Genomic DNA, 12,095 nt, shown 5'->3' with positions numbered 1-12,095 from the left:
AGGAGGCCTGCAGGAAAAGACTTGTGGGCTCCGTGGCTCAAGTTCTCCAGCATCGCTCCCTGGATCGTGACAGAAATAAATGCCCAAAACTACTGGATGCACTCTGGCCACCCTGACATTGGGAGCCACTAACCTGATCTTGTGCGACGCGAAGTGCCAACACCTGTCTATCCATAACTATTTCCACTACTCTCTCCTCCTCTCCAGTGAAGACCCAGCAGACACAGCAGCATACTTTTCATTGACCCAAGAGGGCCATTATTTGTTGTACCAAAAATCTATTTGTAACTTTTAACACAATTCATCCCATAGCATCGCATCGTAAGAGAGCAGTGGACAGAGATGCCTCTCTGGGCCAGCTGCCCGGGCGCCACACAGACACCGACAGGAAGTAGGTAGCCACCGAGGGTCAGCTCCTGAAGTGACGGCAACACTGAGAAGTTAGGGATACCCTCGGAAGGGCAGGGCCACATGTCTGTAAACACACAGTTGCTGTGGCCACATAAAGCACTTAAGATAAACATGCTAATAATAATAAAGGATTACTGGCTTTAAAACCCAGCCACATAGGGTTAAAGGCTCCTCCACAACACAAGGGTGGGCAGGGCAAGAAAGGGCAAGTGTTGTGTGGTCAGAGGAAGACACTTCTCTCTTCTCTCACTTGTGTCCTGCTAGCCGGGAGGACACCAGCCTGTCCTGGCCCAGCTCCCTCCCACCAAGCCTGAATCTCCTCAGCCAGCCTGAAAGGGCCAGGCACCACCCCCCAAAGTTGCAAGAGCCAGGCCCCATGTGGGTGTTTAAAGCGTACTAGAGCTGAGACCACCAGTGGTGCACCCAGTGCACAATGTGGCAGATGATCCTGAGTTGGCAGGCCAGGACACAGGCAATTTGTCTGCTGGGCACACTGGGGTTTACAGCAAGAGCCTGTGGTGGTCTTACAAGCTAGAAATTTCCCAATTAAAAAAAAAAAAGGATTTTAATTTACTAAGTACGAGTCTTCTAAATATCTTTTTCTCTTCCTTACACTTTAAAACCAATGGTTAAGCATCAGACTGACAGACCCTGCATATGTTACTTGTTTTCTAGGATTTTTGGTCAAACCAAAACACCTAGCTACAAAATGCACTGGTGGTGAAAACTATAACCTGTATTTTGTGGAGAGCTTGAAACCATCTTGATGAAGCCGCCTAGTGCCACCGGCCGCACTCTGCAAGTTGCCAGAGAGAGGTTCTGACTCAAGTGCTAAGGGTTTATTTTTAATCATGTTCTAACATTTGGAGACGGCAAAGTGGTTATTGCCTTCACTGAACACTCTCTTTAAAAACAAAAAAGATGCAAATAGATCTATTTCCAGCTTTCCAACTTTAGAATTTAGCCAAAGGCTTATCAGGCTTGACTGACCTGAGCCCCCAGATATACCAGCCCCACCTGAGTCACGACCAGCCATACGGGATTCATGAGAAGCACATCCAGGAGTGGGAGGAAAGAGAGGGGATCTGCTGCCAGTAGGTTTGGCCTTCAGGGCAGGGCCCTACAGCTGCACAGGTTGTATACTGCACAACTTGAAGGGAAACAGTGACTGTGATCACTCTCCAGAAGATGGCAGTCCCTGGGGGAAGGTACCAGGCTGCCACACGTGAGAGGGCAGTGTGTCCCCTGAGAGGCAGGGCTGAGTATTGCAGGAAGTTGCCAATTTCTATCTAAATGCACAATTACGTGGCAGCTTGGAAAAGCACTGATGTCAACACGCAGGTAGGAGCTGCCTGTCGGGGAACACAGCATTCTCAGCCCATGAGGGAATCAAACGGACTGCAGAGACCACCCAGCTGGCACAGACAGGGCTTCAGATAAGAGTCTGCCTTTAAAGCCTACTCGGGGTTTTCAGTGAAGACTGACATGCTGTTGAAGGGAAAGGAACGGAAGTAAAGGCCACTTAGAACACTTAGTGGTGGGAGCAGTACAAGTGGGCAAAGCTGGATGGATCTGGGATTTGTCTGGAAGGTGGAACAAACACGACCTGCAGAACGGATGCAGAATGCGCAAGAAAGAGAAAGGCTCCATGTTTTAGCCAAGGTCCCCAGGACCAAGACAGAGCCTGGTCTCAGACGCATGCAAGGCCCTGCTGGGGAAGTGTGTGTGTGTCCACGTGTGCAACGTGCACGTGCTTGAGAACCTCGCACAGGACCTAAACTCTAAAGACCAAAGATGCTGAACTAGCATTGAGAAAGGGGGCATTTCCATGACAGGAGAAAAAAGGTGCCCACTCCATGTGAGCACCAGGACAAGTCACCCACCCTGGCGCACAGTGTGACACTAATGTGGAAACAGGCCCATGGCCTCACAGCCAGGTGTAGAGCAAGATTCTAAGGTACATGTAAAAGGCTCACTCCTCACTAGGGGCCAGGTCAGCCACACCACAGCCTCAGGGCAAGCACCCCCTTCCCAGCCCTGCACATGTGTCACGACACCAACATAGGTGGAACCTGTAGTGCTGTGTTTCTGTATATCTCAGGCACTGCGCGGAACTGTAGCCAAGAAGGTCCCTGTGCCAATGTCCCTGGGACCTAGAATCAGGCTTTGAGGCCCCAAGGCAGCCAACAGCTACTCAGCATCAGCCCTGGCAAGACAGCGTCGGGGGTGTGGCCACCTGATATCCCCTGCTGACACTGCCTGCACTGGGCACCTGCAGCTTGGATCTCTCTTATGATGAATATGCACAGGTAGCCCCGGTCCTTCAGAGGCTGGGCCCAGGCCTGCCATAAGAGACAGGACAGTCCCCCCACAGTCCCTTGTAAACTGATACCGTGGCGGCCAGACATGCCAACAGATGCCATATGGACCATGAGGAACAGGCAGAGCCTTAGGTCCTGTGCAGAAGCAGGCTCATGACCTGGAGTAAGGCATAGACAGGGATTGCCACAAGCTGAAGCCCCTGGGGACAGCAGCAATGTCTGCAGGGATTCTGTGGGCATCTAGGGGGTAGAGGTTGGGGGTGCTCCAAACATCCTACTGTGCATGGAACAGCCCACTACAAAGGAGGGTCCGATTCCAAACGTCAGTAGCACAGCCAGGGGGATCACCAGAAGGGGTCTCAGCCTCTGCAAGGGCCTGTTTCTGAAATCCACATGCACGGTGGCTACAGACCATGAGCCCCATCCCCACACGGGGAGCCTGGTACAGGAGGAGGGCCCGAGACTCACTTCCCAGGACTGGGAGATGGGGCTGTTGGTGGTGACGACGATGGCACAACCAGCCCTGGGAAGGCCTGGAACTTCAGCGAAGCCACAGCCAATGACAGTCCAAGGTCAGAGGTTGGCTTCCCAAAGACCAGCCACGATAGGGATAGAGTCTCCCCACCTCTTTACTGGCCGGCCCCCACTCCACAGCTTCACTGTGGCTCTTCCTGGGGAACACGTCATGCGCACACCCCTACATAAGACTGCAGCCACAGAGGGATGGACACCTGGCCCTCCCAGGGCCACCCCATGCTCAGGAAGCAATCCTGCTAATTGAGCAAAAGAAGGGCATCTAGTAGAAGGTTGTGTAAACATAAAGAAGAAAAATGGAATGAAACAAAGTTTCTAAAATTAAAGAAATTTCTAGTTTCAATTCCTGGGTATCTCAGGACAGACTGGGAAGCCACATTCCCATCAGGCAGGTCTGGAAAACCACACCTAGAACTATGTCAGCTGTGCTCAGCCTTAGGCTCCGCAAGGCATGCTTGAATAGATATGACAGAGGTGTGACTGTCCCAACAGAACGCAAGGGCAAATGGCACTGCCCCTTGCACAGAACTGCCAGGCCTGGCCCTGTGTTCGCCCGTGTGCCAGGCCCTCTAGTGGCACTGACCTCGTCATAGCGGTACATGAGCTTCAGCCCTCGGCAGGACTTCTGTTTCTCCACGTGGCGCAGGGCACACTCCAGGCAGAACACGACGTTTTCATTCTCCTGAACCACCTGCAAGAAAGAGCAGCACATCCAAGGTTCAGAGGAGACTCCAGCCTGTGAGTGTCGTGGAGGTGTCCAAGAGGGAGCAGGGGCTCCAGGACTCACAAACACCGGGAATGGACTAAGAACCTGAAACAGACAGACAACCTGGAATAGTGTCTTCACCTAGGAAAGTGACTAACTGACCATCTCCAAGTTGGGAGATGAAGTCCTGGAGTCCCCTACAGATTTCTGCTGCCGTTTCCCAGGAAAGATTCTAATTGCTACTGGGCCGGTGAAGAGGTGATACATCAGTGATACTCGCTCTCAAGTTCTGAGGGTTTCTGAGATTTTCTGTTCAGAACTATCCCGGCACAAGAGAGGTGCCAGAGTGGATCCGGAACATGGAGAAGGACTACAAGTTGGAGCAGCCACACAGAGCACATGCCCCAGATATTCCAGCAGCAACACTAGTCTCACCGTCACACAAAGCAACTCAGTCAGTCCCAGCTGGTGGCATAAAAGCCATCCCCTACATGCCACAGGGATCCAACAGCCTCCATCCAACTCACCCGGAACTCCAACCATCACAGACTCCTGGTCCTCCACAACCCAGACAGGCCCTCCCATCAGCCCCCACGTCCCTGTCCCTGGGGCAGCTGCCACAAAGCCTCCAGCTGCTGGGTAAGCACACGTCCTGCCAACTAAGACCACATGGACAGGGACACTTAGTGTGAACCCGTCTGGGGCTGAAAGGGGCTGGGAGAAAGGAAAAGAGATGCCTGGTTTGTGTGGAAGGATTCCCATCCCTTGCCCTGACTTCCAGCCCTGCTCTATTGTATGAAAAAGTTAAAAAGGAAGAATGCTGTCTGAACACACAAGATAAAAGAGGGTCACTTTCAGAAACACTTGGAGGGAAGACCTGGGACTTCTGTCTGCAGTGTTTCTATGCAAAGAAGAGAGAACAAGCTGTAAAATTAAGGAAATGACACATATTGACGTAAACATACTGCCTTCTAAAGACCCTTGAGGCTGAGGACAGGAATAGACAGAACCATGAAACACAGTACACAGAAATGCACAAACTTATTAGTAACCCAGGCAACGCAAACTGTAAATGTAAGTAAAACCCCAATTTTCACCTATAAGTTCATAGTTCAGTATCTTCTTTCTTTACATAACATTCAGGCTAATAAGAAATGCCTGGTGACAACTTTCTGAAGGACAGCTTGAGCCCACCTGGTGTTGTCCTAAGACCCCACAGGAATGCACCAGTGCCCCACAAACATGTCATCACAGAATCATTCATTCCCATGGGAAACAAACAGAACGTTCCAAAAGAGAGGAACGGGTACAGAACTATGCAGCTTTTATGAGTGATGTTTACAAAATATTTTAAGATTTGGGAAACACTTAGGACCGTTTTTCTCTCAAAGACAGTATGGATCTGGATTATATCTTTTGAGTAGTCCCTAAAAAAGGAAACCTATACAAAATGAGATACACAGTTGTTATGGGCTGAATTTGTCCCCCAAAATTCACATGCTGAAGCCCTAGCCCCTAGAATCTCAGAGTGTGACTGTACTTAGAGGCAGGGTCTTTGAAGAGGGAATAGTTAAGGTGAGCCTCTAGGGTAGGCCCCAATCCTCTGACTGGTGTCCTTGTGAGCAGGGGCTATGAGGACACACACAGATGACAGCCATCCACGAGCCAAAGACACAGACCTCAGAAGATAACAACTCTCCGAACCCCTTGATATTGGAACAAGGGGGCACGTGCCAGTTGTGGGCAGAACAGGAAGACAGGGACAGTCTGTGTGTGTGCGACCCGGGCGCCTGACTCTGCATCCAGAAGCTGTGCAGAGGTCCCACAGCAGGTTCGGAACAGGGTCTGAAAGGCTTCCCAGGCGGACAGCCCACCCCCTTCCAGGCACGCTATGGGCTCCTGGGTCAGGCGCCTGACTTTAGAGTGGTGGCAGGACCCCAGGGCAGGGCTCACCATGGACAGGTAGCACAGGTGCTGGCAGATCTGACACCTCCTCTCTGAGGTCTCCAGCTGCAGCCACTTTCGAGGCTTTTTCTTCGCATCCGGCATGGTGCTGCTGCTGTCGTGGCTGCCATAGCGTGCCGAGGAGTGGAGGCCAGCCTCAAACAGCTGCCTGCGCTGCCGCAGCTCCGTGTCCCTGCCCAAACACAATGGGGATGCGGCCATCAGGGGCTCTGGCCTGCCAGCACCACAGCAAACAGGGCAGGCCCTCCTCACCATCAGACAGGACATGCTGTGACCCACAAATGCCTCCCATCTGGGCACCTCGGGGGCCCAGCTCACCTTCTCAAGCCCCCAGCTAGGACCCAGGTTCCTTAGTTAAAAGGGCAGATAACCTGCCTGGTTCCCAGGCTACTAAGATGACTAGACCTAACTTCCTTATTAGCAAAGGGCACACACACATCGTGCTACATGCCAGCAGCATGGTAAAGCTAGGAAGGGGTGCCTCCCTGTTCCAAGCCATGGACAGATTTAAACAAACTTATTTGTCGGTATCATCAGCAAAGGTTCGACCACCATGGGTTGAAAACCATGTGCTGTCCATCAGCACTACTCAGAGCCTCTCCCTGGGCAGGGGAGACATCACGAAACTACACAGGAAGCCAGGCAGGCCAGTCGCACTCGCTTCAGCGTCTGCCCTGATCCACTTCAAATTTAAGGACAGCTCCTTCGGTCACTGCAGATGAAAGTGGGGTGAGGACTAGGGAGGCGAGACAACCTGTCGGATGCTGTTGCTGACAAGCTGCCAGCAGCATCGCATACACACCCCATGAGCGGTTGACAAGAAAACCTGAAAACTGAGGGTCACTCTCCACACCCTGCCAACCTCCAGGGTGCAGGGCCTGGTCCTGATGCTGCAGGTCATGACTTCCTGCCACAAGGCAGCCTCACTGATAAAGGACTACCAGGACAGTGGTGCCAGTGGGTCGAGAGCCGCCTTCTGCTCATTCCCACTAGGAGAGTTAACCTCTTGACATCACACATCTTGCATCTGCATATCAGGAAACTCTGACTCCAAACATCAAGCACAGAGAGAAAGGAGAAATAGAAACAACAACAGAACAAACCACACCCAACTGGAAAAGCACCCAGTGGCCCTGCCATTCTGAGCAGGCTCAGCTGCTGCAGGAAGGGAGCTCTGTGTGCCTGGGCCCTGGGGTCTCCGGGACCCGGAGTCTGTGTTACCTGAGCTCATCCAGAAGGGCTGAGATGGTACTGAGAGTGGGCCCGTTTTCCTTCTTTGCTTCCGCTTGTGCAATCTGGTAGAGTAACTTCTCCATGGAGAATGGCTTAGCTATATGGCGACGCTTCATCTCCTGCAAGAGGAGGCACATCCCTTTAGGGTAAATTTTCATTAGTAAGTTGTACAAGGATTTGCTTTCCTGTGACAAAAGCACCAGATACTAGGAAAACCATAGCACCTCATGCTAGCCACAAGGCAGGTGACACACTTCAGAATGAGTGGAGGTCCCCTATCTATGTATTTTAAGCATTTATCTTAAGCACCTTGGTGCAGGGAGTCAGTCAGTAACAGACCTCAAACTCTTTCATGATACAAACAAATTCATAACTTTTCTTTCCTAGAAAAACCTTTCAGCCAACCTCTCAAAGGTTACAAAGACATTCCAAAATGAAATCTATCTACCAATAGTCTGGCACATGCAGAGATGTGCCTGTGTGCGCTCACGTGCAACAGGCACACATAGCCATGGGGGCAGTGGGAGAAGGCTGGCCCCGCTTACCTTGGCAGTCTCAAAGCCCATACTTGTCCACTGGGTGGTAGCAAAGTGCACAGTTTCAGAGACGCTGTAGCCACAACACACTTTGGACACAAAGGATCCCGGGAAGCAGACGACGAACTGGCCGCTCTGCTGCACGGTCCTGTGCACCTTGATCCCCTCTCTGCACAGCACCTCCGGGGAGATCTGGGGAGACAGGCCTGAGCTAAGGCGCATGCCCCTCCCCAGCAACCTCCACCGCCCAACCTCCTAACAGCCAGCCTGAAACGTGATCTCTCTCCCAGCAGGCCTGTTTGCAGGAATGCCTTTCGTGCACATGGGGCATTAGGACCTTAATGTTTTGTTTCTCCTTTAGAAAATAAAGAGAAGTAATTCCTAACACAACAAGAAAAAAGTTCTACATTGAAACTGGCCCAAGAGTGACAACAGATTCATGCAGAGCCAAAGCCACAGTGAGCCCACAGCCCCATGAGCCCTCATAGAATTCCTCCTGTCCCCTCCCTGGCACTGCCAGGAGCTGGGAATAGGGCAAGTCTACACGGCAGGAGGCTGCTGGGCTTGGCTGCAGAGCCAGGTGGAGCCGTGGAGTATAGGTTGAGACCCCCAGAGGTGATGTTCCTCTCTTCTCGGAGTTGGATGGGTAGGTCCAGCAGAGACACAAGACTGAAGCAGGGTCAGCAGAGGCGAGAGGAGTCCCAGGTTCAGCTGGGCAGACCATCAGGGCAACAAAAACCCCCAGGAGCTCACCAGCCCTAGGCCTTCCTGAAACTGGGTGAAGAAGCCTCTGTGCACAAGCCTGACCATGGCCCAGCAGGCAGGAGGGGTGGGCACGAGAGCCACAGTGCAGCCTCAAACCCCAGGGCCCCCCTTGGGCACACACAAGGGTCTGCAGGAAAACTTGAACAAACCCTAAGCACTCCCCAAAATGATGCCAGCACAGGCCCTGCTGTGGTGTCTTGCACAAGATGACGGAAACTCTTCTTCAGCTTGGTTTTTGCGCCAGAGCACCTTTCAGTATGGACCCTGTGAGGATTTATTTCGCTTTGTCCTCTTGGCCTTTGAAAGGCAGGTCAGTAAAGGGGATAATTTTATGAAATGAAGGCAAGTGGCAGCCCCCAGGAGGATGTGCAGCTCTGCAGGGAGGTGGTGGCACACCTACCATGACATTGCTCTCCAGCATCTGCAGCCCTGGGGTGCCGTTGGCTTGCAGCAGGGTGTGCACCACGTCCTCCAGCTTGTTCTCCTCCTCAGCAGGAATGCAATACCTGGGGCATTGGGAATATGGGGCACAAGCAGAGACTCGACGAGGCCCCTCTGCATATGCCAGGCCCAACTCCATCTTCCTCAGGCACAGGCGCACAAAGTGGCCTCACGGCCCGGCAGCACAGTGACCCAGAGAGGCACCTAGAGCTGTCGCCGGCCATTCCTGCCACTTCCAGGGCAGCAGTGCCACTCCCACCATGCGGTGCTCATCCTCCATGTAGATCTGCTCTGTGCAGGGAGCCAGAAAAAGCCTTCAAACCAAAACCAGATGTTCAAAAACCCCCCACACACATCAGAACCAGACAGACACCAACGCAGGCTGCATGAGGCTCTCACGAGCACTCCGAGCAGCACCTCATCTGGCCTGCATTTCATGCCTGCTCCAAGATCCCATGCTGTTCTCACAAGGCTGGTGCAACTCCCTCAGCCCTGCAGCCGGGGGAAGCACAGGAGGGCCTGGGCAGGAAAGGGTCTTGCAAGTGACAAATGCTGGGCGAGGAGCCCAGCCCTGCGCACATGCCACTCTCTGGATGACACCGCCCAGCTGGGAAATTGGAAAACTGAGGAGACACACCTAGGGGACTGCAGCTGTCTCTACCCAGGCAGCTCTGTGAATTAGAACTGAGCTCGCCCAGCAAGACACACACAAGTAGTAAAACCGCAGGGGCTGTCTCAGGCACACTGGGAAGGCGGGGCTCACGGACCCTTCTGGAAAGAGCTACAGAGCCAGCAGGGGCGGTGAGTGGGAGGAAAGAAAAGGCTAAAGATGCAGGTGGAACTCAAATAATAGAAGAATCTGGAATAACCTCACAGCAACCACAGGTGTTGGAGGAGTTTTCACTGGGGTCCTCTATGTCCCAAGCAATGTTGCCACCCACACATGTGAAATCCCTGGTACCACACAGTGGGCGTCAACAAGGGGAGACATGAGGTGAGGCCTCTTCCAGGTACCCCTTCTCTCCAGGTCTGGGCTGGGTACAGGGAGTGACACCCTCTGCTGTCCCTGAGGCAGGCAGGTGGTAGTAAGACACCTGTGGTCTGAGTGGACTCCCGCCTGGGAAAGTGGACATCAGAGAAGAGAGTGGACTGACAGGACCGCAGGCTGCCAAGGCCAACGAAGCCATCGACCGCCAGTACAAACAGAAGCACAACGGCAGCAGCTCTGGTGAATGTCACAGGCCACCTCCAACGGCTCCCCTCTGGCCTGGCCTAGCCAGGTAGCCTCCCCCCAGCAATGCTGGGATGTCTATCGTGAAATCATTTTGCCTTGAGGTCAAATCCTGGTTTCAGCTGCTGAGTGAAGGCAATAACCACATTTAAGTTTCTTTTTTTAATCTTACGTTATTTCAATGCCAACATATTTTGTTACTGATTTGTAATTTAAATGCAGGATTTCTAAGCTAAATCACATGTTTGAAGAAAAGCCACACCATAAAGTTCTCTGATCATATCCCTGCCTCTTCATTCCCCATCAATGAGGTTAGAGGGGCAAGTCCTCAAAGAGCCCACAGAATCTCACGTTTCACTGCCCCCAACTCAACGTTCCAGCAATGAAAACAACCCACACGGGCCACTTCACACACGCCTGTCTTTCAGATGAAGAAACAGAGGCGCTGAGGGGTCCTGCCTCAGGGCACAGGCCTGGGTGGGACTACAGGAATGCCAGGCCATGCCACGGATGCCCAGAGCAGGCCCCAGTGACTCCTGCGGTCTCACCACGCACTGCCCACGCTTCAACACCACAATATTGAAATGGGAGGAGACACCAGCTCCCGGGAGGAACAGCATTAGTGCTGAGAAGCCATTCACTTTAGTACAGAATGCTTAATCACCCCACTGGGACAATAAATAGAGTTAGTGTGGGATGAAGGTGATGCTGGTAGACTATCAGACGACAAGACATCTGATTATCTGTCATCGTTTCCCATCTGCCACTGTAAACCAAGAAACCACAGAGCCCAGCCACGCATCAGGGCTGGTCAGAGCTGACAGGATCACAGGCGGGGCCTGGCAGAATGCCGCACCACGCGGCAAACTCATGCAGGACACACCACACGTGTGTCTCCACACAGCTGGCACTACCCTGCCCAAGTACAAGTACGTTCCGCTCTCTGTGTAGATAGGGAGACGCTGGCCCTAAAAAGACATGGAAAATAACTAGATGGCACAGAGAGAACGGTCTATATTTGGTTAGTAAAAGGTTGATGATACGGGTCACTACCACTGGTCAACTTCGTGGCACTTTTACTACTGTGTCTTATCCCTAATATCTCTAGGAAATCAACAATAACAAAAACTAAATATCACAGGAAAAAAACATATAAGCAGGTAATTCACAAAAGGAATATAAACTGGCCAATAAGGATATGAAAAGACTTCCCTCACCAGAGAAAATTAAAATACTCTCCACCTCCTTAAACAATCCCAGTAGAGGTAGGAAATCCCAGGCCTAGAGGCTGTGACCGGGAGCATGGGACAAACTTCCATGCACGAGACAAGCTCCCAACATTCCAGACTCTATCTAGGGCAGCCTGGAGGTGCACTCACTGTCCTGATGACGCCCACGGCGCCTCCCCAGCCACACAAAGGGAGTCCCAGCACGTGACTGGGTGTTTCCAACCTGGAGTGAGGCCAGGGGCAGGTGTACTCACCAAATGCAGTCAGCACCAGTGTGTAAGTAGTCAATGTACGGAAGGTGGTTCTGGTCGCGAGACCAGCATGAGGTAGAAAAGACCATGCCAATATTTAGCCAGGGAATAGTCACTCCTGAAACACAAAGGGTGAAAGTGGCATGGAAAAGCATGCCGACCCCGTCCCAAAGTAGCAGCAGTTACAATCACCTTCTTCTCCCCCAACAAGAGAAAAAGAAATGGGATTCAAAACCAGACAAAACTGACTGAGGAAAAGAAGGCATCTGCTCTTTCCTGCTTGCTATGCAAAAATAAAACCAAGACTGCAGACAGTTTCCAACGGCAGTGACAGAGCATGTTACTTCCCGACAAGGTGGGCAGCAGGAATCTGACTCAGAGGACTGCTGTGATCCTCGAGCTGAGAACACAAGTACTGACCCCAACTCCTCATAGTGCTGGAGGCAGGACTCTGTTGGAAGAGGCCTGACCA

General features: G+C 52.3%; 1 protein-coding gene across 2 annotated transcripts in view; it reads right to left on the bottom strand.

Moving 5' to 3' along the window:
* Positions 1–12,095, bottom strand: part of JARID2 (jumonji and AT-rich interaction domain containing 2) — a 238,125-nt gene that overhangs the window by 2,666 nt on the left and 223,364 nt on the right. Inside the window, exons 12-17 of one of the 2 annotated variants that reach the window (XM_063097697.1) lie at positions 11,627–11,741; positions 8,872–8,977; positions 7,716–7,898; positions 7,159–7,289; positions 5,926–6,109; positions 3,850–3,957 (exon numbers count right to left, since the gene is read on the bottom strand). In XM_063097697.1, the coding sequence (XP_062953767.1) occupies positions 3,850–3,957; positions 5,926–6,109; positions 7,159–7,289; positions 7,716–7,898; positions 8,872–8,977; positions 11,627–11,741 (827 nt within the window). The remainder of the gene's footprint in view (positions 1–3,849; positions 3,958–5,925; positions 6,110–7,158; positions 7,290–7,715; positions 7,899–8,871; positions 8,978–11,626; positions 11,742–12,095) is intronic. The other variant, XM_063097698.1, reaches the window with a different exon arrangement.

Source organism: Cynocephalus volans, chromosome 5 (assembly GCF_027409185.1).
Source record: "Cynocephalus volans isolate mCynVol1 chromosome 5, mCynVol1.pri, whole genome shotgun sequence".
In the NCBI taxonomy this organism is placed as follows: Eukaryota; Metazoa; Chordata; class Mammalia; order Dermoptera; family Cynocephalidae; genus Cynocephalus; species Cynocephalus volans.
This window is presented reverse-complemented; position numbering and strand designations above follow the sequence as displayed.